At 53.9% G+C, this 25,940-nt stretch overlaps 8 protein-coding genes across 8 annotated transcripts; 6 read left to right on the forward strand and 2 right to left on the reverse strand.

Annotated features, from left to right (window-relative positions):
• Positions 1-290: 290 nt before the first annotated feature.
• Positions 291-2,072, reverse strand: MKK1 (MAP kinase kinase MKK1; the record flags this gene model as incomplete). Its single annotated transcript, XM_066129752.1, has 4 exons — positions 291-420; positions 493-1,154; positions 1,212-1,946; positions 2,019-2,072. 4 exons carry the CDS (start codon positions 2,070-2,072, stop codon positions 291-293), a joined length of 1,581 nt encoding a protein of 526 aa, XP_065985877.1.
• A 3,934-nt stretch (positions 2,073-6,006) lies between these two features.
• Positions 6,007-7,656, forward strand: DBP8 (ATP-dependent RNA helicase DBP8; the record flags this gene model as incomplete). Its single annotated transcript, XM_014693589.1, has 1 exon — positions 6,007-7,656. The coding sequence occupies one exon, from the start codon at positions 6,007-6,009 to the stop codon at positions 7,654-7,656; it is 1,650 nt and encodes a 549-aa protein (XP_014549075.1).
• A 4,794-nt stretch (positions 7,657-12,450) lies between these two features.
• On the forward strand, positions 12,451-13,197 carry G6M90_00g014480 (uncharacterized protein; the record flags this gene model as incomplete). The annotated part of the gene is made up of 1 exon (XM_014693588.1): positions 12,451-13,197. One exon carries the CDS (start codon positions 12,451-12,453, stop codon positions 13,195-13,197), a length of 747 nt encoding a protein of 248 aa, XP_014549074.1.
• A 3,184-nt stretch (positions 13,198-16,381) lies between these two features.
• On the forward strand, positions 16,382-17,521 carry G6M90_00g014490 (uncharacterized protein; the record flags this gene model as incomplete). The annotated part of the gene is made up of 1 exon (XM_014693587.1): positions 16,382-17,521. The coding sequence occupies one exon, from the start codon at positions 16,382-16,384 to the stop codon at positions 17,519-17,521; it is 1,140 nt and encodes a 379-aa protein (XP_014549073.1).
• A 1,362-nt stretch (positions 17,522-18,883) lies between these two features.
• Positions 18,884-20,722, forward strand: G6M90_00g014500 (uncharacterized protein; the record flags this gene model as incomplete). The annotated part of the gene is made up of 4 exons (XM_066129753.1): positions 18,884-19,165; positions 19,232-19,636; positions 19,729-19,942; positions 20,001-20,722. 4 exons carry the CDS (start codon positions 18,884-18,886, stop codon positions 20,720-20,722), a joined length of 1,623 nt encoding a protein of 540 aa, XP_065985801.1.
• A 493-nt stretch (positions 20,723-21,215) lies between these two features.
• Positions 21,216-22,043, forward strand: cwf23 (Pre-mRNA-splicing factor cwf23; the record flags this gene model as incomplete). Its single annotated transcript, XM_014693585.1, has 1 exon — positions 21,216-22,043. One exon carries the CDS (start codon positions 21,216-21,218, stop codon positions 22,041-22,043), a length of 828 nt encoding a protein of 275 aa, XP_014549071.1.
• A 91-nt stretch (positions 22,044-22,134) lies between these two features.
• On the reverse strand, positions 22,135-23,268 carry acmsd_0 (2-amino-3-carboxymuconate-6-semialdehyde decarboxylase; the record flags this gene model as incomplete). Its single annotated transcript, XM_014693584.1, has 1 exon — positions 22,135-23,268. The coding sequence occupies one exon, from the start codon at positions 23,266-23,268 to the stop codon at positions 22,135-22,137; it is 1,134 nt and encodes a 377-aa protein (XP_014549070.1).
• Positions 23,269-24,555: 1,287 nt separating this feature from the next.
• Positions 24,556-25,835, forward strand: gloF_0 (2-oxoglutarate-dependent dioxygenase gloF; the record flags this gene model as incomplete). Its single annotated transcript, XM_014693583.1, has 4 exons — positions 24,556-24,600; positions 24,702-25,304; positions 25,393-25,619; positions 25,703-25,835. The coding sequence occupies 4 exons, from the start codon at positions 24,556-24,558 to the stop codon at positions 25,833-25,835; spliced, it is 1,008 nt and encodes a 335-aa protein (XP_014549069.1).
• Positions 25,836-25,940: the final 105 nt, after the last annotated feature.

The raw sequence follows: 25,940 nt of genomic DNA on the forward strand, positions 1-25,940 counted from the left end.
CTTGCCACTTGTGCAGGCGTTTCATATGAATGCGATGGTCTTCTGGTCTGTGCAGACTTTGGTAGCAATAAAAATGCAAAAATTTGCGGTGTCGACGCTCATGTGTCCGATTCAGCATTCAGTGCGATTCGTAATCCCAAGTGTTGATTAGGCCGTTAGAATAAACCCCCGTAATATATAGTAGGGTAAGAAGCGAGCGGCCGTGATGTTCTCATCAGAGTGGAACTGATGCAAATCCCTTTTTTCACGAATTGTATACAATTGGTACATGATATTTATGACGCTGGTTGTTACTTTTCCCATTTCCACACGGAGGAAAGATATTTAACCATGTTAACTCGCTTGGGGCGCATGTCAAGCATCCAGGGGTGCTCAAGCATCTTCCATGGACTGGCTCGGCGATCGGGTCGCTTCTCTAGGCTGTGGAAATGTTAACAAGCGCAAAGGAACTTGAAAAAAAATAAAAAGAGGGGGTAGGTGGTAGGTACACACCAGCACTCGATGAAATATTTGAAGTTGTCGCTCCAGTACACGTTTACATCAGGCTCATCCTTGAGCGTCGGCACCGGCTGCCGAACAATGTAAGTTAGCAAGTCGATCAAACCTGCTCTTGGTTGCATCTCGGTCCCATCGGCAGGGAATGGGAAGCGATTTTGAGCAACTTCCAGTAATGTTACACCCGTGGACCACACGTCAGATGTAATTGTGTATGATTGGCCAGTGATTCGTTCGGGTGCCATGTAATAACTGGTGCCGATGAATGTGTTGGCCTCTCCCTTAGTTCCAAAGTCGCCAGAAACCCCAAAGTCACACAGCTTCACGGCTCCATCTCGACACAGGAGGATATTCGATGGTTTAATGTCTCGGTGGATGATCCGTCGAGTGTGGAGGTAAGTGAGTCCGCGCAATACGCCCTCGGCGATCTTTCCCAGAACCTTCTCTCCTGTTCGACCATCTTGTAGCTTGACCTCTTTATAGATGCTGTCCAGTGACCCGCCTTCACAGAACTCCATAGCAATGGAGATGGTGGCGGTGGACGGGTCGACAAAAGCACCGTAGTAACGACAGATGTGCTCTGACGCGCATTCTTTGTTGAAGCCCAACTCTCGTACAATCTGTTTCTTAACATCAGGATCCGGGTTGGTAGTAATAATCTATAACCCACAGGTCAGTCCACGTTAGAGTTGAGCAATTACGAGTAGACGGCTTACTTTCAGCGCAAACACAGTCTTGCGTTCTTTCAGTCTACACCTGGTAACAGCACCCCCGGCACCTTCACCCAGATGACCGAGCTCCTCAATGAAATTATTCATGCTTGCAATTCTCCAGCCTTCATCATCAAGATCCTCAACATCGGCTTCTTTGAGCTTCTCCAGAGTCCAGCCAGCAAAGGTAGCGGAGTCTTGATGACTGCCATCTCTTTCCATGGAAACGCCGCCTTCGCTTCTTTCAGAATACATGGATCCCACAGCTGATACCGGATCTGGAGTACCTTGAGTTCTTGTTACCGGAATAATATACTGTGAGGCAAACGAAAGGGCAGAAAATTGAGATCCTGCCGAAGTAGGATTGCTTGCCCTGCCGTCTAAAGGCCCAAAACTACCGGACCTCGAGTGGGCTGCGCTACTTTCGCTGCCGCCGTCGGCAGACTGGCCGGGTTGGATTCCCTGTGATCCGGGAGGCTGCTCATACGGCGTGGCTCGCGTGCCCATAGGAGTGGCCAGGTGTAAAGTTGGAAGCGGCGGCCTTGACGGGGTAGACTGAACTTGTTGTTGGCTGCCGACCGGTTTCACACTTGGAGACGCCGGAATAGAAATACCAAGCCTCGGGGGACGGCCACCAGAGCGGCCGCCGGGAATGGCCGGTCTGAGGATTGGAGCGGGAGATGATAGTTGAGGAACGACATTGGAAGGGGCAGAGGTTGGCGGTGCTGCGGCAAAGGTTGGCTGTTTGAGAGGAAAATTCCAGTCAGTTCGCTGTATGCAAGAAAGAGTCTCATCCACAAATGCGGCACTCACCAATTGTGCTGCTGGGTCAGTACTCTGTGACTGCGAGCCTGATGTGTCCGCCATGACAACGATGCTTATAAGCCAGGGCCAGGGCGGCTACCAGAGAGCTGCAAACGAGGAGACGGCACCTCAGATGCTTCTTATGGCGAAGAATCGCCGTGATGGTGGCTGTGATCGCGGCCAACAGGTAGAGATGCAGCTGGATAGAGTGCCACGGTACTTGAGGGGGGCCAAAGAGAAATTAAAACCATGCAGAGGAAGAAGAGGTGTTGGTGGGAGCAAAAAAGCTCTCTCGGAGGAGGTATTGAAGAGTGTCGAGAGATGGTATCGTCTTGGCTCGGTCGAAGACAGTTAAGGTCGGTTGTTTTTTGAGGCCCAAAAGGTCTGCCAGAGCACACGCAAGCTGGTGTCGGATGATGCTCTGCGGGCACCGACGATGAGGGGGATGCTGCAGTGGGGACTGGGCGGCTCGACTAAGTAAGTCAGGTCAACGGCTTGGTGGGATTCAGATGGTCCAACAGCTACTAGAGCCTCCAATGTTTCGTGTTTGTCTTTTTTCTTTCTTTCGCTGGCGGGAGAGTAAGTGGGTGAGAGGCGACACTATATGAAGGCTCCAGCACTTGGTAGCTTTGGCACGAGCAACAGACGTCACGGAGCGGGAAAGGGGGAGGGTGAGTTGAATGCAAAATGATTTGGAAAAGGATGAGTGGCCTGCATCTGGCGTGGTTGAGAAGGATTTCAATGTTTCAATGCAGCACAGGCGGCAGCGGGCTGGATGAAGGAGGTGCAGGTGGGAACACAGAGGCAACAGAGGCCACAGAAGGACTCGAGCTGCGGGCAGACATCGATCGACCTAGGACTTCTTGGTGCGGGAGTTGCTTGGGCAAAGTACCCTTGACATGTACGCAGCAGCTTGCGCTCCCGCACTGCTGCACTCCTGCCTGCACTCCTGCGTTGCCGTGGTTGTACCCCGTACCCTCATGTCGAGGTACACGGTCGAGTCCTTGGCCATGGCAGACTGGTTGTTACGCCGACCTGCAACATTCGAACTCTTCAAGGCCAGTTCTTGATCTGTGCGCCCAGCACTCGAGGGACTGATGCTGCGGCTCCCGCGCTGGGCAATTGCTCCAAACGATGGTACATGTACATAATACTCCGTACTCGAGTCCAAGTCGGTCAATGGCTGGCACTGGGCGCTAATCTGCGACCTGCATCGCCCCGAGCACCAGTTGACCAGCTGGGCCAATCGATGCTGCTTGTCTGCTCCATGTCGGTGCTGCCGGTGCCAGGCCGTATTCAATGTTTGGCCCGCCATTGACTGATCTGACAGACACCGAAGACCCAAACGCCCCAGTGCGCTCAATGGCATCACCCGAAGCCATCGTGAAACACTCAAGCCACCGGCTGGAGCTTCAGTGGCTCCTGCATGTGTGCATAATTTCTTGGTTCCAAGTGGCCGCATGGCGGAGAAGCCAAGAGCTCAGCACTTGTCCAGTCCGTCAAGTACTTGGCCACGCTGCGTTTGATGTTTCGATATTCTTGTCCTTGTTGAAACTTGACTCCGTCTAAGTACTTTTCAAGCCAAGCAAGCACCAAGCCAAGCAAGCACCTTGGACTACACAATATATTACGTACTTAAGTACGTACCTGGTAGGTACCTGTGTACTCCGTACTTACTTAAGTAAGTAAGTACTCGGCAAATCGTCTGCTCTGCTATCCAGGTGTCAACTGGCAAGCGACTACTAGTGGTGCGTGCTGCTGGGTGTTTTCTTCTCTTCTACTTTACCCGTGTGCCTGCGTCCTGTACGCCTCCTCCTCTGCACCTGCAGTCAATCGGGACAATTTCATCGCCTTATCAACCATCAAGCTCATTGTCTACTAAACCCAGGACCCGGCCACAGCAGGTGTACATGCAGAGCCTCCAATGTCTGCTCGCCTGTTTCCTCGTCCCTCCCCCAGCTCTGTTGTCAAAGCTGGGGCGGCCCCGACCCCGGGCCTGGCTTGCAGGTCCTTGGTGGGTGATTATTGCACATGTATTTTGTCATGATGTAACTAACCGAGCACATCAACAAGGCTCCAACGGATTGACGGCAACTCATCCGGCTTCGCCCAATAGTTTCCTCGGTACTGGCGATCACTTGTCCAGTAAACAGATCTGCTGCCCCCCGCCCACCATCACCAGTTACTCTACATACACGTCCCCTTTAGCTGTACGGGGTATGTTAGGGCTTGTCTCGGCCTGTCATGGCCTGTCCAATGCGTGGTGCGACCCATCTTGCCATCCCCCAAAGCTGGCCTGCTTGTTGGGTCCGTCTTCAAGCTGACCAACGAGACTCTGTCGGTCACCAGGAGGTCGTTCAGAATGAAGGCGCGTGTCGAGGTGTGTGTGTGTGTGTGTGTGTGAGAAAGACCACTGCATGTCACATAGGATGCCTGATGTGGGTGGCCGTCACAATCACTTACTACAGTTCAGCAGTTCTCTCTTCCTATGTCCGAGTCCTCTGTTCAAAATCCGTCTTCTGAATTGCTGCCCGGCTCGCAAATGGGCCTTCGATTGCAGCTTGGCAAGCAATATGGCATGATTCGGTCCAAGCGGTCCAAGTTGTGGTGGACGATGGGAACACGATTGACCGAGCGGGCTGGAGGATTATGCGTTCTGCTTTACTTATGCACCCTTCTACCAGCTGTACGTTTCGCTTTCTTCAGGCCTTAGATGGTGTATCTTCATGGAGTACTCCGTACTCCGTACGAAGATGGGGTATTCCACCCTTGGATGCAACACGAGGAATCAGGCAGCATCGGCTCGGAATAGCATTCCCTTACAATGCTCAGCGCCCACTCCAGCTGTCAGCCTCAGGAGTGAGCAAGCATGTTCCCTGGTTGGGTTATGACAGTTTCAGGGGGTCGAGTGCATACAATGAAAGTCTGGAAAGGATTCAACTACCTAGGTGGTATCACTGCGTCCATGGGAAATGTAAGTGGGTGAACTTGTGATGATATATGTAGCGATATAAAGCCCTTACACTACTAGGAGTGATCTGCACTTTTTGTAGTGTAGGTGACGGAACCTTTTATCAGGACTGCCCATGACGCTTGCCGGATGTCACCTATAGATGGACGAAGCCCTCTGCTCGCACACAAAACATCGTCCACGCAATGCGCTACCAATAGAAGTCAATGGTTCAGAAGTACGTACTACTTGGAGATCATGACTAGGCACCTAGGTAGGTATGGAACCATGCTTCCGTGGTGTCAATATTCAATATCCGAGCCTGTCAGTGTTATCGTAGCTTACTTCGTACAACCCCGTTCCTGAAGATGCAGCTGCATTTGTCGCCCGCTGCTTGTCTCAGCACACTGCTACGCCTTGGCCGTAATCCTCTTCCTAGACCTAGCGGTGCAACAGGGAAGATGCTTTCACCAACCAACGATGACGATTCCCGCCCCTAAGCGCGCGTCTACAGGCCTCCATATTTTGTACCACTGTACTAACGAAAGGTAGTTCCCAAAGAAGACCTTCGTCCTTGAGGTGCGTACGGAGTAATACAGAAGGCGCAGAAAAGACCCCTTTAATCTCAGTGTTTGAAAAAAAAAAAAACAAAGCAACGCCAGGTGTATTGTAAGCATTGCGACCGAAAAGAGGACCGAAGCTGACACGCCTTGCATTTAATGTACTCCAGATGCTCGCGGCGAAGCTTACGCCAAGGTCTCTGTAAAAGCAGGTACGAGGGACATCCAACAGCCCACCTCCTCCAGCTCAAGCACTCCGCAGGTTGCTCCCAGCCCTCCAGAGTCCCCCATCAAGTGCCAAACGTCGATGCGCCCAAAGCGCCTTCCACTGTCGGGCCACACTGGTCCCCGCCCCACAAAAAATTCAGCTTGGCCCCCACTCACCATGAAGTCTTCCAACTTTTTATTTTTCCCATGCCATGATGGAACAGCCTGCTTGCTAAAACCCTTCGAGGTATTCCAAATTCACCACAGGTTGATGCCCATCATGCCCAACCGGGTAGCGATACGCGCCCCCGTGGATTTCGAAGAGTTGAATTCTGCCTCTGATGTCGACAATGCACCCGAGGTCGAATCCTCCTCCGAGTCGGATTACTTGGACAGTTCCGGGGCGAGAAAACGACGACGAACAGCATCTGCAGATGATGGCGGCGATTCACTGGACCTTGACCAAGCCGAAGACGGAGACGACAGTGAAGATGACGAGAAACACTTCCAGACAGTACTTTCCACCATCAAGGCACCATCCCGAATAAAACGAAAAACAAATCATACCCAAGCTGAACAAGAGGCCATGATCCAACCGAGCAATCCAATTCTCGCACCAACCGACCCAAACACGAGCTTCTCTAGTCTCAATGTTCGGCCATGGCTCGTACAGTCGCTCGCGAACATGGCTATTAAACGACCTACGGGTATTCAAAAGGGCTGCATACCTGAAATTCTGAAAGGCCGAGACTGTATTGGTGGCAGCAGAACCGGTTCCGGAAAGACAGTCGCCTTTGCTGTTCCCATATTGCAAAAGTGGGCAGAAGACCCTAGCGCTATCTTCGGGGTTGTGTTGACGCCTACACGAGAACTGGCACTTCAAATATATGAGCAGTTCAAGGCTATTTCATCTCCACAGAGTTTGAAAGCTATTCTAGTCACCGGTGGCTCAGACATGCGAGCTCAAGCCATTGCGATGGCACAGCGACCGCACGTTATTATTGCTACTCCCGGCCGATTGGCAGATCATATTCGAACCTCTGGAGAGGACACTATATGCGGGTTGCGGCGGGTCCGTTTTGTCGTTCTTGACGAAGCTGATCGGCTGCTTCATGCTGCTGGACCCGGTAGTATGCTGCCTGATGTTGAGGAGTGCTTGTCGGTTCTTCCTCCTGCAGCGGAGCGGCAAACTCTCTTGTTCACGGCAACCATCACACCTGAAGTACGGGCACTAAAGAGCATGCCACAAAAACCAGGGAAACAACCCGTCTTTGTATGCGAGGTGGATACCCAGATGCTTGCTATTCCGACTACCCTACATCAAACCCATATTCAGATCCCCGTCACCCACAAGGAACATTACCTCCACGTTTTCCTTCTCACTGAAGCAAACAAGGACAAGACCATCATCATCTTCTGCAACAGAACGGCTACTGCAGACTATTTACACCATCTTCTCCGACTCCTGGACCATCGCGTTACTTCTTTACACTCCAAGCTTCCTCAAAGACAGCGGATTGACAACCTCGCTCGATTCCGTGCATCCGCTGCTCGTATTCTTGTAGCCACAGATGTTGCTGCACGAGGTCTGGATATTCCTGAAGTGAGTCTTGTTGTCAACTACGATATTCCAAGGGACCCGGACGACTACATCCACAGAGTTGGTCGTACTGCTCGTGCCGGACGCACGGGTGAGTCAGCCACGTTTGTAGGACAACGAGATGTGGAGCTTGTGTTGGGCATTGAGAACCGAGTGGGCAGGCAGATGGATGCCTGGGAGGAAGAAGGTGTAAACCTGGAAACTAGAGTTCTTCGTGATGCGCTCAAGGTCGTGAGCGAGAAGAAGAGAGAGGCGCTGCTGGAGGTTGAAGAGGGCAGAGAGGTTGGGGGCAAGCGAAAGAGAGCGAAGATGAAGCTTCGAGCTGAGTAAATAGAGTCAAATAGAACCGCATAGACGATATACCCTTGGGTTTGCATTTAAATACAATAACATGAGAGGCAGTTTGAGACCTTTTCCACGATGGTGTCTCACAGACGCATCCTGGACATATTTAGTCAGCTGTAGATTTGGCGTCATTCGTCCATGGGAACATGGTGTAGGTCTCGTTTGTCGAGTCAAAATTGATTGTGCGAACCTAGGAAGACAGCACGCAGTAGCGTCAGTGTGTAAGTTGCACCATGCCTAACCTGCTTCTACTATGAGACGTATAGAATCACGTTTTCCCTTTCCTGCCAGTTCTCGCATTCCCGAACCAAATTGCAGTTTCAACATGCAAAAACACGAGAAAGTCGTTGGTGATTGAACTGAGTCATTTCGTAACAAAGAGTCCAGTCCATGCCATGTCAGCCAACCCGTCCTCCAAGTCAGGTTGCTGCTGCGTCTGTGCAAGTTGAAGAAACATCCCAATGCCCAATTAAACAGGCCTTGACTCACTCCCCGTTTCCGAATTCGGCTCTGGGAATGAACTGTAGCAGCTGAAGACGGCATGGAGGTGTCGCACGAAGACTCAGAGACATGGGACAAAGCAGTCGGCCCCTCGCCATCTTGATGTCGACGGCATACCGCAACGAGACATTCGTATGACCGACAGTGCGCCTCGGCTCCCGCTGCTTCGGCTATCCGCAGCGCCGGCATCTCATCGACAAGAACGAGGAGGTAAACCCCGCGAATGGTGCCCATGAAACATTCAACGCAATAGTAACCGTCTCGAACCAAAGCGAGACCGGGGGACTCGAGCACGTCACACACCACAGGTCGGCTCGCTTCCTTGTAGTATCCGAAAGCACTCACAGGGCGCTACACATCGGCTCGCTATGAAGCCCCGACCCTCACGCACGATAATAGGTAGTCGAGGCAAAAAGAAATAAAAATAAAATAAAATAAACACCCCCTTCCAGCAAGCGAACGTGCCCACACGGATCCATCGGAGAGCAGAGCAACGCAGAGCCAAAGCTCACAAGGCTGAGCAAGGGTGCCCTCCCTTTGAAGTCATGAACCCGGTTATCGCCGTAAAAGCGGGGCGCCACGAGCACCCTTCCACGACAAGCTTCTCGAAGGACCACGGTCGCGGGCCCCGGCCAGCCGGAAACTTTTTCTTGCAGCCCTCCTCTCGGGCCCGAAGGCACAAAATGCCGCCTCACACCCGCCAGGCACCCCGTGGCCCCGGGAACAGCGGACGAGTTGTCAGCTCCGGGAAATATCCTGCATCGCGGTCATGTGCCCATGTGCCGGGGACTCGAGAAGCACCAGCGGCGGTTTTCGTCTCCGGTCCACGGCGTCCTGTTCTGCTGCGGAGTGCGGAGGATTTGGCTTGTCGTTGGCGAGGCCATTTCTAGATGCACGCCTCTGTCGACGGCGAGGTCATGTGAGGCCCTTTGTGGCCCATTGTTCCCCCCGTTTGCCGTTTCCCGTTTCCCGTTTCCCGCGGCTACGTACGGAGTACTACGTACAATGTACATCACTGCAAATGATATCGAGGCCAGCGTGCGTGCCCATGATCTGATCTGTTTCGGCAATCATGGGTCGACCTGCTCTGTCGGCAGGGTGGCTTGACAATGACGGACGGGGCTGCTGCGGAAAAAAATACATGTCAAATGGCACTCTGCACCGGGACGAATTTGTAAGGCCATCGGCGCGGAGTCTGGCAAAAGGCCGACCAGCGAGCCTATTGTGGGCCCCGCTTTTTTTGGGCCGCTGACTGAGCAAAGGAATTTTCTTTGTTTCTTTTTCTCCCCCGGAGCTGAGGGCTCGGGGATTAGATTAGATGGCGCACGATGAATAAGCCGGGCTTGATGACGCGAAGGGCGGATATCCATCCAATGTTGTGATGGTGGAGGAATGAGGCCGATTTTTGGGAGCGGGTTAGCGAGATGCGTTGGGAAAACAAATTGACGGAAATTCTTTGCATCTCATGTGCCCTCTTTCGCACGACTGGGCATGGGTCGTCCCTTGGCCCGGATCAACACGAGCACGGTTCACATGCTGCCAAAGGCAACGCAGATGCACAGTCTCATCAGGGCAATAGAAGCAAACGGCGACGCATAAACCGCGTTGAGACTATCAATCTCCCCGTGCGGCAAGGGCACGTGTATCCGCGCGCCCAGCGTGTGAAAACGTGTCCCCTCCCCAAGAAGTTATACTAGTCATGCCAACGGTTCCGCATTACGCCGCGGGCACCGTTATGCCAACGGATGACATTTGGACGGGGTGATGATTGCGGACTACGTCTTGTACTAGGCGCGGCGGACCTGGACAAGACGGTGAATAGCGGAGGTTTCGCGCTTGGCTTTGGGCTTGGCTTTGCCGGTTCCTACTGCTAGTGCTAGGTAGTCAATGTCAAAGAGAGACAGAGTACGGAGTAAGCAGAGGGAGCGAGAGCGAGCCATGTGCTGCCTGGATCAGGCGAGTGTGCGGATGCCGCCCTTGACAATTTAGGAATGGCCTTTTAATGGTCGACGTGGAGATTCGCGTCCGGTGTATACTCCGCAGATTGGGTCGCGGGACGTGAGATGGCGGACGAAATGGCTTGCGTAATCAGGAACGACGTCGCAAGATCTGAGATTGGTGAACGAAATTAGGCAGACAGAGCGTTCAATGTTGTGAGCTGAGAGCAGAATCTGAGACGTCTGGGCCATGTCAATGGTGAAGGGGTGGTCTCGGTTACCAACGCAATGTAACCGGGTGCCTGTCTTGACGTTTGATCTAATTTATTATCGGCGACCTCGTTCAAAAAAAAAAAAAATACACACTGCAATGTCTTCGCTGCGGTTCCCTGATTCGACAGCAATTGGCGCGAATGATTCGCCAATTCTAATGCACCGTCACGATGAATCATGCCGCGTTGTGCTCAATCTGACGCCCTTCGGACTCGGCGAACATGGTGCCGCCCAACTACTACTCCGTAAAGCGGCACCCAATCTCTCCAATCTCCTGTTAGTCACCAGGGTGGGTCCGTGCAAAGCCCAGCTGCCTGGCCGAGGGTGGGGAGTCGACTGGAAGGAGTCATCATCAAGCTCAGCCCTACTGTCGGATCCCTGTCAGGCCGCGCCGCCTGCTTCGTTGTCTGGCCAAGGTGCTCGTCGTTGCCAGTGTGGCTTTGTCGCTTTCGGGTCCGTCGCATTGTCCGTCCCTCAACACTGCAGCGCGTGCCTGGCTGCTGCGAATGCGAGGAATGCGGGCATGCGATCGAGTCGGCTTCCCCAACAAGCAAACTGCAGCGACATGTTGGGCGGCGCGCATTGTTCGAGTGAATTCATTACCCCTTCCTTCCGGCACAAGAGGTGCGCAAGATTGCTTCGCATTACACGTGTACATACGCCCTGGCGACTGTGGCAGCATAACGCCCTTTGCTGGCGTGCTTTGGCGCATGCCTTGTAATGCTAATAAGTCATGGTCGCGCGGAGAATGTGACGGAACCAGAGCGATGGGAATGGTGTTGCGGACGATGGCGACGAGGGCGACTGGTGCCGTCATGTGTTTCATCAATCGGAAACATTGCATGTGCCGGCGGCAGCCACATCAAGGCAGTCAATCGCTTGCTGAGAAATACTGGAAATCCGGGCGTAGGCGGACATAGTGCTACTGGGTACGTACCCGGTGATGTCGCTGCCAGGGAGCGCGAGCAAACGCCGTTCGGCCACTGAAAGTGACGTGCTCTAGGCTACTTTATGTGTCACTAGGTCGTCGAACATGGAATCTGATTAGGAATACTCAACTGCCATGCGCGGCTGTTGGCTGTTGGCTGTTGGCGCCAGGGCCGGAGCAGCGACATCGAGCCTTGCAGGACGCCGTGGCGTGCCGCCTCGAAAGTCTGATGTTCTGCAGTCACAGGCAGTCACAGGCAGTCATAGTCATTGACCGTGGCCAGAACGGTGCTCGAGAAGTCCGGTCGCAAGCCGAAGTACCTCCTCGCGCAGAGGTACTCCCCCCGTGCGTGCTGTCGCGGCGAAGGGCGTGGTACCGCTTTCGGGCAAGAGACGCCCATCAGCCCGGCTCCAACTTACGGAAGCATGGTGTGTGGTTTGTCAGGCAGCTCGGATTTAGTCAGCGGTTATTGCGGACATCTGGAGTGCCATGCGAATCAAGGGCCCATGGCGTTAGGCTTCTGGCACACATCGGAGGCTCAGAGGCAGAGGAGTCACCACCTCCCGCAGAGGCTCACTAATTGTCGACACGCCTCCCTCGGGGCCCCACCCTGCTTTCTAAAGTTGCTAATGCCAGCACCACACCCGCAGGACCCGCACCCCTGCACCGGCGTCGCTGTCGTGCTGCTCGGGGCCGCGTGCACAAAGTCCGCTTAGCAGCGTGCGTCGGCGTCGTCGTCGTTCCCAGGCTCGGGGACGCGGATTCTCGACAGGCTCCAGCCCCAAAGTCCGGGCATTGACGAGTATATCACGCCTCGCCCCCCCGTCCCTCGGATTCGAACCTTCTCGGAAACACCAGATCCAATTTCATCACCAAGCAATCCGTAACAGCTCTTGCACTTGCAATCCAGACTCTGCAACCCGCCTGCAACCCGATCGCACGCAATACACGCAGCTGGCCGTCACATCATTTGCCCAGTTTCTCTCATCACCATCACCGCCCTTGAGTAGCTGCACACGCTTGTTTCGACATCCCTGTCCGCTATCCGCAATCGGGTCTTGACTCACACGCATATATCCACCCGAGGCAAGAAAAAACAACAAGATCCAGACATAAAGCAACTTGCTTCCCTCCACCAAAATGTCTACCGCAGCAGTGGCTCAGCCTCAACACCCTATTTTCTCTTCAACCTCGTCTCACATCCGATCTGCTCCCAAGAAGAACATGTCCATCACGCAGACCTACTACCTGGCCCACAAGGCCCGGGCCAAGCTCTCCCGCGAGGCTGCCCAACCCGACCACGACCTCCGTCTCCTCGTCGGCCACGCCAACCTGCTCGACTCCCTGATGCTCGAACTCGCCGACGCCGAGCGCGAGCAGGAGCGCTGGTTCAACCAGTCCGTCCGCGGCGCGAGCAACCCTAAGCCTGCCGACCGCCGTGTGCAGTGGGCCGACCGCATCGTTGAGCAGCCCGAGGAGGAGTACGACGACGACTCTTCCGACTCTGAGTCTGACTCCGACTCCGACTTTGATGAGGACGACGTCGAGATGACCAACGCCGTCTCCGCCCGGGTTCCCGTCGCCGCCCAGCGAGCTCAGCTCGTGAACGTGGACGACGAGGAGGAGATGGGTGACGATCTCGAGGAGGACTACGCACAGCTCGAACTCGTCCGGACTCCGTCTCACTCCACCTCACCACCCGAGCTTGTTGACCACGACTCGGAATCCTCAGACGACGAGTCCATGCCACCCTCGCCAGCCGACGCCTCGCTGCCCTACAACGAAAAGGAAGCCGCCAAGGAGGAAGGGGAAGAAATCTTCAACGACGAGTACTACACCTCTCAGCAGACGTCAGCGGGTCTGGTAACCGCCATCTCGGTATACTAGGAAGCCCTGATGGCTGCTCGAGCACCAACAACACGTCATGATTTCTTCTTTTTACTCTAGCGACTTTTTTTTATATCAGCGATGGCATAGCACCGGCGTTCAATAGACATGATACCACTGGCATTTAAAACGGGGTTTTCACAAAAGCATTTCATATACATCATCACATCACCACTCAGGGTACACAGAACTTGGATATATTGGAGGTTTTTCGGGCATGTAGCTCGCTCCCATAAACTGGTAGAGTGAGCCATACACATACACACATACATAGTACATAGGTCCACAGCCCAAGGGCAATCAAGAAAAAATTTCAAAAAGCATACAATCCACGCATCTTCTTTGTCAGTGACCTTTTTTGCCTGTGAAATTCTTTGTCACCGTCCCGAGTCCTGACTCTTGTCCAGCGCACCACCAACCACCAAGTGGATGCCGCACCTAAAAAGGCGGGGCGATGTCGGTCCCGGCATGAATCATGGCCCGCCCGACCGCCTCTTCAGGCCATTGAGGAAGTAGTACACATGTACGTAAGCAGACGAAGAGGAAAAAAAAAGAGTTTGGCGTCAATCAATCCCACCGCCTTTCGGCGCCTCGGACTCCCGCCGACCCGCCACAAAAGCTACGTACCTGGCTCTTGATTCATCAGCTTTTTTTCCTTCTTGTCTTTTTCCAACCTTGCCAACGTCGGCAGGGGACAGCCGTGGCGCCCAATGGCGTTGCGTGACCAGGCAGGTTCACGTCAGCAAGGTTTTGGCAAGTCTGATCACAAATGGGCGGAGCGGGCATCCCAGCATCAAGGTTCCCTTGAGAATCATGTTTTGTCATCAGCAGCATTTGTTGTTGGCACACCCGAAACCCAAGGGATGGGTCGCCAATGGCGAAATTAAGAATTGCGTGCGTGTACGGAGTGCAGAGGACAGTACGGAGTAGTATGTATGATTGACTACATGTACTGCGTCCAATGTGTGTATGTGCGTACTTTTTGCACCGCACCTTTCAATGTTTCGTTGCCTCAGCAAAAAGCTTGGTCCTGGACCTGTTGGGGTGTCATCTTTTGCACGCCCTTTGCAGAACAGGGCCATTGTCGGGAGTCTCGCCCAGCGCGCCAAGTCACTGGAGCAGCTTGTCCGCGGCCTTCCGGGGGACGCATGGGCTGGTATTGGCGACTTGAATTGCGGGTGTCAGTTTGAGCCCGCTGTGCCGCTCAACTAGGCGGAACTCTCGGTTGACGGGTGCCGTTGATTGCCCAGTCCTGTGCTGTTTCGTAAGGCTACGTGTGACTGCTTGGGTGTGTACTCGGACTGGATGGGCTGGTTGGGCGGCACAAAGAAACCCCCTGGTGCCAATGGGCTGAGGGATAGCATGTATGTACATACAATATGCTTTGCTTAAAATGTTGGATTTGCGATGGTGGATGATGGTTGGGCGAGTTACGCCGGTCCAATGCATAATTCTTCGCTTCTCTTTTTGCTCTTCACTTGATTAGGTTGTCATGCAACGACGACTCCGCTCGCCTGGCATGTAAAAGCATGCGGCGCAACATGTACTCCGTACATACATAATGTAGGTTTCATCTGGAGACCCGTGATGAGGTGGTCTTTTGCTCCACTGCGCATTGCATCAATGGGATCGACGCCATGGGATTCCGGGTCTGATACGTGGCGGGTATCCCCAACGGCAGGTGATTGGAGATTTACTGGTGCCTTGGAGGGAAAACTCAAAGGTGGTCAGGCAATGCCATTGTTTGAGATGCGTTGCCCGGTAGATGCCTGCTTGGCTGACAGGAGGTTTGCTCTGTCGCCTTGGCCATTCTCTTGGCTATTGTTGGTCGACCGGTGCCTGCAGGGCGTGGTTTGAAACATCAGACATTGTATTGCTTTTCCATGTGACTACTACTATATAGGTACGTACCTTGGCTGGTAATCATTGATTGTTACTAAACCACCCGAATACCCGTTTGATCCGTCCATGAGTTCAAGGAAGTGCGGGGAATTAGGTTATAGCTCAACGCCCCTCGAGTCTTGACTGTGCGAAAGACAGAGGCTTGTGAGAATGGCCTGCACGCCTCACAAAATGTCCGTGGGAGCTCCGACCTCGTCGGCGGCAAATCCATGGTGCATTCGATGTCACGGGACCATCTGTGGGATCCTCCCTCCCCGCCAGGTGCCGGTCCTGCGTCCGGCCTTGTCCGGGGCTGGGATCGGAGATCGACGTGTGCCTAGCACCGCCGATTCGCGGGGGCAAACCGTGCCTGAGTGTATCGTGAGGAGCGATGATCGGGGTGTGAACCGTTGTCGGAGTGGTTTTGCGATCCTGCAAGGGCGCGGTTGATCGATTTGACTGTGGAGGGACCTTTGATGTCTGGGGGACGCTGCACAGCGGAGGCAGTTATCTGATGGCCATGTCTGCTGGTCGTTCTTGCCGGAGTTGCAAGGCAACATTGAATGCCATTGGCTGGTTCCTTCATGACTTGCCTACCTTCCTAGATCTAAGTACTTAAGTAGGTAGATACCCAGTAGTTCTAGGCGTGTAGGAATACAGCATTTAAAGGGGGACACGGTCTTTTGACCAACTTCTACTACAGACTTTACGCATCTACTCAGATGCGGCCTGGTAGTTGTGAGGCAATGCGCCTGGGTAGACATGACAAGGGCGGATTCTTGTACACTGACGGCCTTGAATTTGTTAGCTGAGGACATTGATAGATACAGCCAAGCATCACTGCTCTAGTTTCGTTGCCGAGAACTGTTGTTGGCTCAAATCCGAAAAAACTTGCCAAAGTTGCTGCCGCTTCTACTGTATCTGGTAGATATAAACTGCATCAGTCGGATCCACTGTCTTGTCAACCAGGCCAAGTCGGAAAAACATTTTGGTGTATCTCAATCCCGGAATCATGGTCAATACATGTAGTGAATTTTTTTAAAAAAAATTCTTTTTTTAAAAAAAAGCTCTGCCTGTGCAAGCTCCTTGAGCTCAAGTGCTATTTTCATCTTCTTCTTCAAAATCCCCACGGGCAATCTCATCCCTCCAAGCCGACTTGACGTTATCAATCAACCCCCCCAGCTCCGGTCCCCACCAAACACGTGCGACAAACCCGAGTTTTGATATCCTCAAGCTCCCACGAAAAAAATCCATCAACTACAATAGACAGCTGCCACTGATATACAAACGCAACCAATACACAATGGGCGCGGCACGGCGCGCTCTACCCACGCGCCTCCTCTGCCGAAGCTGCCTCAAACACCAGCAACGCCGATTCGCAAGCTCGGCCGCGCCCCCGAAACCGCCGCCTTCCGGCCTCGCTGCCCTCCCGTCTCGACAGCTCCTCTCTGTATCCGGGCCCGAAGCTACAAAGTTCCTGCAGGGAATAATCACGGCCAACATGGCCAACGCCGAGGGCCTGCCGCGCAGAGATGCGTTCTACTCGGGGTTCCTGAACGCCACGGGCCGCGTGGTCCACGACATCTTCATATACCCCTTCCGGCAGGCCAAGCAAGACGACGGCTACCTGATCGAGGCAGACGCAGGCGAGATGGCCAGGTTCGCCAAACTCATCAAGCGGTACAAGCTACGTGCAAAGGTCACGGTGCGCAACGTCCCGCCGGACGAGGCGTCTGTTTGGCAGGCCTGGGACGACGCCTCGCCGCTGGACATTGCAGCCAGCGAGTCCCGGGTGGTGTTGAAGGACCCCAGGGCTCCTGGGCTGGGGCACCGCATCGTCCAGCTGAACCACAAGGCGCCCGAGCTCGACGTGGACGCTTCTACGGAGGATGCGTACACGATCCGGCGCTATCTGCAGGGCGTCGCCGAGGGCCAGGACGAGATTCTCCGCGAGCAGGCGCTGCCGCTGGAGAGCAACATGGAACTGATGAATGGGATAGACTTCCACAAGGGCTGCTACGTCGGGCAGGAGCTCACGATCCGGACGAGGCACCGCGGCGTGGTGCGGAAGCGCATCCTGCCGTGCGCGATTTACAGCGAGGACAAGGCGCCGCCGCAGACGCTCTCGTATGATCCCGAGTGCGCTTCCCCGGAGAGCCTGACGGCGGACATGATCCCCGCCGAGACGAGCATTGGGCGGTTCGGCAAGAAGGGACGCAGCGCGGGCAAGTGGTTGAAGGGCGTGGGCAACATTGGGCTGGGACTGTGCCGGCTCGAGATCATGACGGACGTTGTCCTACCCGGGGAGCAGGCTGCGGCCACGTATAAGCCGGGAAATGAGTTTGTACTCGAATGGGGCGACGAGGACAACAAAAGCGACGTCAAGGTGAAGGCGTTTGTGCCGAAGTGGCTGCGCGAGGGATTGAGCGCGCAGCAGGGCTGAGGGAGACGGCATAGAGGGCACGGAATACTTGCATACACATAGATGAATAAATAGAGAGTAAACAACTACACAACTTTCTTCACTGGAAACACGGGGCTGCTTGGAGTATTTCTGGATATGCTCGTTGGCCGTATCAAGGCAGCGACCGGCAAAGCAGTCATATTAATAAATAACTGGGATTGGGAAACACAGGCCATGAATACGGAGCTGGTTGCTTAGACGCCAGGCCCGATGTGGTTGCGGCCATTTTGGGTCAACGGTGGGAACTGGGTTCCTCCAGGGGCGCAGAACTGACATGGACAAGCTACGGAGTACTTACCGTCGACAACTGACAAGCGGGCCGATCCCTGGACATGGAAGAAGCCTGCCTCCTCGTTCAGCCCATGCAGCCTTGTCAAGACGAAAAAAGAAGCGGCATCAGCGTGAGAGGGAGGCAGGCTATGCAGACGATGACTGCTGATCTGGCCAAACAACAGCCATTTCCCCCAGTGCCACTGCAGCCTGTCTGCCTCATGCAACCGTCAATTGATGGCCGAAGCGCAAGCGACAATTCAAGCAGCCAACACCTGCCTATGAGTGCCGCGATACCAAAGTCGTGAGGCTGGGTCAAGCCGGCATTGGCTGAGGTGTGGGAACGTGCAGTGGCCAAGATGAGCGTCACGAGGCACGAGGGGGCCGCAATTTCGCCTGGCGAAGACTTAGCTAAGGCGGGAATACAACCCCTGCGGTCTGGTCGAATCTGGCAAGATTGACTTTCTATTCATACCAGAGTCGGGCAAAGGACAAGATTGAACGTCGGTCAGCCCGTTGCATCGACGCGAGGTACGGAGCAGTCCGTAGCACCAGACTGCGTATCGATCGGGTCCAACGTCGCGCCGCGCCAGTCTGCCGCCAAACCCTCGCACCGGCTCCGTCCAAAATTAGTGCCGCTGCGACTCCAACAGCCTTGGGGTCATTGGCCGTGTTTTGTCTGATGACTGGCTTTTGGCCGATCTGGCTCTGACGGGCTGACACTGAGGCTTGTGGATGTGAGGCTGGGCAAAGGGGAAGGCGAGTGAGCATCTCACCCATCTCACGCTTCTTAGTTCTGACCCTCCCTAGCCTCACGTGTGGTCACTGGTATACCGAACTCTTGGCGCGCGGGTACGTGTATGACGTTCATCTCATCTCAAGCTCGCATTCTGGCATTTATTTAACCCCTTGTTGCCGCGGCAGACGGGCCCGGCAAAAGCGCAACAAGAAACATTGATTCGTTCCCATCACTCCTCTACCAACTAACTTGCGCGGCTAAACCATCTACATCGCCCTACGATACTACGTAAATTTGGTCCGTAAAACTCAGGGGGGAACAAGACGAGCAACATGGCCGCCGAATATGCCACGACAAGGCGCCAAAAGAAGCGCCTCATAGTTTGCTGCGACGGAACCTGGATGAACAGCGACTACGGATTCTCAAAATCGAGCCCCTTTTCTAAAAAGGGAACCTTGCAGGTGCCCTCCAATGTCACGCGTATATCGCGATGTTTCAAGCGCCGCTGCGCAGACGGCACCCTGCAAATTATTTCCTATGAGTCGGGAGTCGGCAGTGGCAGCAATACGCTTGATAGCATCACCGGCGGAGCGTTTGGGACTGGCCTTGCCGAGGTGGGTGGCTTGCTGCGTTTCCCAAGACATGAAAGTAGAGTGCTCGAAACTAACCATTCTCGATAGCGTGTCCGCGAGGTGTACGCGTATTTGTGCGCCAACTACATGGATGGCGATGAGATATTTCTAGTCGGCTTCTCAAGGGGCGCCTTCACCGCGAGATCTGTCTCTGGCATGATTGCAAATTTGGGCCTGTTGACCAGAGAGGGCGTCGAGCACTTCTACCCTATTTTCAAGGACATGCAAAACTGGGAGAACGAGGACTATGTCGACCCCTTTCCCAGTGTGCCGTTCCGAGACAAACCCAAAGGTGCCCACGCTGACGTCGAGTATCGAGCTCGGCTTGAGAAGATGGGGTACACTCGCGTCTATCAAAAGAACAACAACCTCATCAAAGTCAAGGGCGTATGTGTTTGGGATACTGTCGGCAGTCTCGGGATCCCCAAGATCCATTGGTTGGAAAAGCTCGGCGTTCGGCCAAACAATGACGAATAAGTCTTCCCTCCCCCGCGACTCTCCTGATCTACATGTATATAAAAGCTAACCTTCGGTGAACATACAAGTGGCATGATACGGCTCTATCAGACCGAATTGAACATGCTTTCCAGGCACTGGCACTTGACGAGACTCGTACACCCTTCAGTCCTGCAGTTTGGGAGCGTCCTCGGCGTGAGGGACTACGCACGGTAGATTTGCGGCAGGTGTGGTTTCCTGGGAACCATGGAAACTGCGGTGGTGGATGGGACGACCAGGGCATCGCTAATGCTACATTAGCCTGTAAGTTTTGGTGCAATTTGGAACCCTACTCGTTGTCTAGCGGCGCTGACTTTACTAGGGATGATGGATCAAATGACCAGCATCGGCGTCGAGTTTGACACGCCATCACTAAAACGAGTAGTTGAGCAAACGTCTGATTTCTATGAGTCGCCCGAGGCACACAACCAGAAGAAAGACCGGAGCAAGCTCAAGCAATGGGCCGTTGATCCAATTTACGACAGCAACAAGCCGCTCAGGCCGTGGGCTCTGGGGTCCATCCAAAAAGTGGGTGGTGTTTTTTACGCCCTATCCGGAGATACGATTAGAACTCCAGGCATGTACAAGCAAGTTGATCCAAAAACATCGGCATGCCGAGAAAGTTACCTGCAGGATACAAACGAGAAAGTACACAGCTCTGTGCGAGTGCGGCTAGCATGCGAAGGTTTGGGTCTCAATGACGAATCCGTATGGACATGCCAGGCCCTTTCGGACTGGAAGCTGAAGCGGGCCATCTTTGAATATGATGAAGAGGTTCATCACTACAAACCATATGATCGGTACCGCGACCGGCCGTCTCGTGAAGGCTGGATCTGGAAATATGTTGGCAGTGAGAAGAACGCACCAGGCCAAAGAATTATGCCCGAAGAGCCTCTGGGCCCGTATGAGCGATATGTATTGGAATTATCGGGTGGAAGCCCAAATGTGTACGATTATGCCGATAGAAGAGCAAACAGGAGCAAGAGAAGGAGCAGATCTGAGCGATCACGGAAGACGTTAAGGGGGGCGTCGCATACTTACTAAGCATTAGACATAAGGAGGCTATGTACTAGCCGGCAGGAATAATATTTTAAATACCACCATGAATGCAAGCACTAGTACTCTGTACTTGATGTCAGATGTCGATCAACCCGTCGTCAATGCAAGAAGTCTATTAGGTAGCTTTACCAGGTCGCTAATGAGAGGTCAGCGCTGGCATACTGATAAAAGTGGGTCACGTGGAGCCGACCAGACTTTCTAGAAAACGCTGCCTCGAGGTATAATGTCGTCTTCATCTCAACTCAGCTGACGACCCGGCCTTTCTCATTCGCAGCGGCTCAAAAAAAAAAACTATCTGTTGCGAGGAGCCCAACCCTCACATATGATCTGTGACAGGAAAATCGTTTAGTAAGCGGGACCAAGAACGCCCGTGATACTCGCGCCTGCCCACGGCGCTTTTGCGCTCCAAGGTGTCACAGCCAGCACACCACCGGACTCTTCCACGAAAGTCAGCCAACCAGTCGAATAGAAAGGCACCATGGGTGAAGAAAACAGGGATCTCGTGCGTCTCGCAGGCGAATATGCCGACAGAGACATCGACCTTTACAATCTCCTCGGTGTCGACGCGCTCACGGCAAAGGAAGACATCCACCGCGCGTGGAGGAAGCGCTCCATCAAGTACCACCCGGACAAGGCCCGCGAGAACTTTGACCCCGAGAAATGGGAGCTCTTCGAGAAGGCGCGAGACATCCTGTCGGACGCGAGCGCGCGCGCCGTGTACGACGGTGCCAGCAAGGCCAAGCTCCTGCGCAGGCAAGAGCGCGAGGCCATGGACAAGGAGCGCAAGAAGTTTGCCGATGATCTCGAGGCGCGAGAAGACGCCGCCAGGAGGGCGAGGGAGGAGAAGCAGCAAATGGAGCGGGAGATGCTGCAGAAGGAGAGGGAGAGACTGGCGGAGGAGCAGCAGATGCGGGCCGAGGAGACGAGACGGCAGGCCGAGGCCGCGCAGGAGGTGGAGGACCTGGCCGAGGCTAGAAGGCGGCTGAAGGAGAAGAAGGACGAGAAGGCGAGGAAGAAGCAGGCCAAGGAGAGCATGAGGGCAACTCTCGGGTCCGTCGGCAAACCCTCTGGCCCTGCGAATGGGGTCGTCAACGTTCCGGGGGATTATGTTGCGGATCTGGCTCTCAACAAGCAGTACTGGGAGCTGGTCTGCGACAAACTACGCGCTATTCAGGCAGTCAGGAATCTGCAGAAGGAAGACACGCCAGCAGAAATTTTGCAAGAGGCAGAGAGGGTCGTTCAGGAGGTCCGGGGCAAGATTCATGAGGCCGAGGCCAGGTATCAGCGTGAAACGGCAACCACCTAAGGGCATTTTTTACGATTACGCTAAAGGAAAAAAGAAGAATACTGTCACATTGTGCCGCAGTATTTTCTATTTCGTGAGAGCCGGAGCCATCTCAAGCCTTTTCTTCTAGTCTCAGAACACGGATAGCGTTTGACCCCATGATCGCCTTGGCCTCGGCGGATCCTTCACCAACAGCCTCGGCAACAGCTCGTGCATTCAGACTGACGCTCTCCCACTGTCCTTGTTCGTCAGTCGTGATGGGCGGGAAGAACGGATGGTCGGTGCCAAACATGAGTCTGTCGGAACCGCTTGCGTCGATTGCGGCCTTCAACCCGACCTCTGAATATATCACGGCATCCAGATAGACCTGCTCCTTGAGCACATCCCAGACCGTGCGGCGATTTTCCCCAACTTTGCCCTCCCGAACAAGCTGCCCATCGTGGAAGATGCAGCTCTCGATGCGGCCCGCGAGGAACGGCAGGGTGCCGCCACTGTGCGCGAGCACCATCCTCAGGTCGCGGACCTGGTCAAAGACGCCGGCCAAATACATGCGTGCCACGGCAATCGTCGTCTCCATGGGGAAGCCCAAAGCCAGCGGAAGAACATGGCCGTACTCGCCAGCACGGGGGCCCCACACGTCGTTGGGCAGGCCGTAGTGAGGATGAAGGAAAATGGTGAGATTTGCGGCAGCCAGTGCCTCGAAAATTGGAATGAGATGAGGGTCGTCCAGTCCCTTCCCGAGCCCCGAGGTGCCAAGGATGACACCGCGGCAGTATTTCAGGGCCGCGAGGTGGGATATCGACGCCAGAAGCGTCTCGAGCGGTGCGGTCAGAGGCAGCGTGCCGAAGAAGAACAGCCGGCCGTGGTGTTTGCCGCACATGTCTGAGAATTCGACGTTGACAGACTCGGCGATGTCGCCGGCGTGGGAGGCGTGGACAAAGTCCAGCCACGGGTTAGCTAGAGAAATGACAGATATATCGATGCGATGCGTGTCCATGAAATGAATCTTTTGGTCGAGCGATGCGAAGTGAGATGTGAGCGGTCGTCCGGGGGGCTTTGCTGAGGGGTCGTTGATGGCTTTTTCCAAGTCTCCGAGCTCAGCTTCCAGCAGAATGAGACGGGGCTCGGGGGCTTGAGGAAACTTGCGGACCAAGGGGATTGTCGTCCGAGACTCGAGAATCTTGATATACTGGGGGGGATACATGTGGGTGTGGATGTCCACGACGGTTGGATTGGACGTGGCCATGTTGGGCTGGTCGTCTGAGCGTGGATGGATGAAGCCGAATCTGCTGCAGTGAGATGTAAATCAAAGAGAAGCAAATGTGCAGATGCGTTCAACGTTGACATGGCATGGGCGTAGTAGCGGCACCGCAATAGTATCTGGTGTGTGGCTGCCCCTCGTCTGTGGTCTTGCAGCGGCACCGAATTGGGACTGGTCAATGTTGGTTTATACTTGCCGCTCCCTCTTTTTTATTCTTGTCTTTTTATGTCGTGATCTGGGGATGACGTTGGGCACAACAACATGCCGTCTTGACCAGTAGAATCGCTGGCCAAGTCTCCAATTCAACCAGCATTCAGTTATAGCACATGCGACCCAAGCATCTGTGCCGTGGCAGGCGAGCCATGATCACGTTGTATGCCCCGCACAGGAATACAACATCACGTCTGCGGGTGTCCCCTTAAAGTCAGGTAGATAAAGATATGGCAAGTGGCATTGGAGGGCCAGAAATTTGGCTGAAGCGTCGGCCGTGGCCGCTCACGGTCCAAGCAGAGAGCCTTTTCTAGAGTCAACACAACACGACAAAAAAAAAATAATAAACCGATACATGTTCCCTGCTCTTGGATTGTGGGTGACTGGCATGGGTAAATATCTTGAGAGATATGTTATCTATGTTCTCAAGTGGTTGCATGTTTTGGTCGATTGGCCAGGCCATTGGGGGCGTCGATTCTCTCCACTGGGCCCCGCTAGTCAACCACTTAGCCGCTGACGGGTAGTGAATATCGATCAATCGATTGATCCCAGTGCCGTCGGCCACTATCAGCCACTGGCTTAGGCGCTGTGGGGAGCTGGCCATCTGCAGGTCTGCGGGGAACCCTGATTAGCGGTTCGTCAGCCCATCCATGTTCACTCTTGACGCCAAACTTCAGAAGCCGTCCGACGATGTTGAGGCGACTCGCAGCTGTGCCCTCGTAATGGAGGGTATGTCGGAAAATAGGCGAATGGGCTAGGCGCTCTGTCATGGTGCTGCCATTATGCGGCGGTTGCCGAGGGCGTTTTGGTTTAGGACGTTTGATTAGGTGGCAGCGTTGTGGCAGCGTTGTGGTAGCGTTGTGGTTGTATCTGTGTTGAATTCTGTAACTAGTACCTACCTACTTAGGTATATGAGGCTTGTTTCGCCCGCTTGTGCACCTTCCCATTGAAACTGGAAATTTATCGCCAGACCTCTCGTGCTGGGTCCCTCCCTCGACTTGCCCGCATAATCACTGTGATCCTCAATTTTTATCGTGTCTCATCATTTTCTTTATAAACGAAATGGCGACCGACGCTGCGGTAGCCAAGGAGGGCCTGGTCATTCCTGTAAGTGGCAAGGCGATGCGCTTTGTAGCATCACCACTCCGCCATCTGCTTCGCTCTGGCGCCACTGACGGTTCCTTTATGCATACTGAACTCTGCTCCAGCTCATAGACTTTTCCAAGTTCCTCACCGGAACCCCTGATGAGCAAAAAACTGCTGCCGAGGCTATCCTCCATGGCTTCCAAACCGCAGGCTTCATATACCTCAAGAACCACCCAATCCCAGTCGATGTCCTCAGTCGGACTTTCGCCCGCTCCGCCGATTTCTTCGCTCTCGACACTGACGCCAAGATGAAGCTGGGCTGGACCACGCCTGAAGCTAACCGCGGCTACTCCTCGCCAGGTCGTGAAAAGGTCACCCAGCTGGAAGACATCGCCGAGGTTGAGAAGGTCCGAAGCGCGGCTCCAGATTTGAAGGAGAGTTTGGAAATTGGCCGTGATACCGACCCAAAACACCCTAACCAGTGGCCGGCTGAGGATGGCAAACTGAAGGGTTTCAGAACAGACATGAACGACTTCTTTAGCCAGTGTCAAAAATTACACGTGGAGGTTATGAGGGCCATCGCCTTGGGAATGGACCTACAAGAAGATTTCTTTGATCGGTTTGTGCATGTTGGGGATAATACGCTGCGGCTGTTGCATTATCCCTCTGTAAAGGCAGATGTGTTTAGGGTCAATCCTGGGCAGGTGAGGGCCGGTGAGCACAGTGTAAGGCTCAAGGCCCATCCAACTTTTGTCCTTGCAAATTTACCGTTATTAAATTGTATTAGGGGAGAACTCACTGACCAAAACATAGGACTACGGCTCCATCACCCTGCTCTTCCAAGATAGCCGCGGCGGCCTACAGGTCAAAAGCCCAACCGGCTACTTTGTCGACGCCACTCCCATCCCAGGAACCATTGTTGTCAATGCAGGAGATCTACTAGCTCGCTGGAGCAATGACACTATCAAGAGTACTATCCACCGAGTTGTCGAGCCACCCCGGAAGGAAGACAGTTCCTACCCTCCCCGATATAGTATCGCGTACGTATTGATACCTCATACATAACGTGACGAGGGCCAGTCTCGAAAACTTCAGCACAGAAACTAACTTTGATTCGAAATAGGTACTTTTGCAACCCTAATACGGAAAGCTTTATTCAGACCTTGCCAGGGACGTATGCTACGGAGAAGGATAAGAAATATAAGGGTGTGAATAGTGGCGATTATTTGGTGCAGAGACTGACAGCCACGTACTGATAATATAACTCTGGGTAGTGAATTTCTGGGAATACACACAACTTTCAAAATTTGCAAAGATGATTTCGCCATGATGCCCAAGGTTTGCTTCGCCTACAGCGGTTA

Source organism: Metarhizium brunneum, chromosome 1 (genome assembly GCF_013426205.1).
Source record: "Metarhizium brunneum chromosome 1, complete sequence".
Taxonomy (NCBI): Eukaryota; Fungi; Ascomycota; class Sordariomycetes; order Hypocreales; family Clavicipitaceae; genus Metarhizium; species Metarhizium brunneum.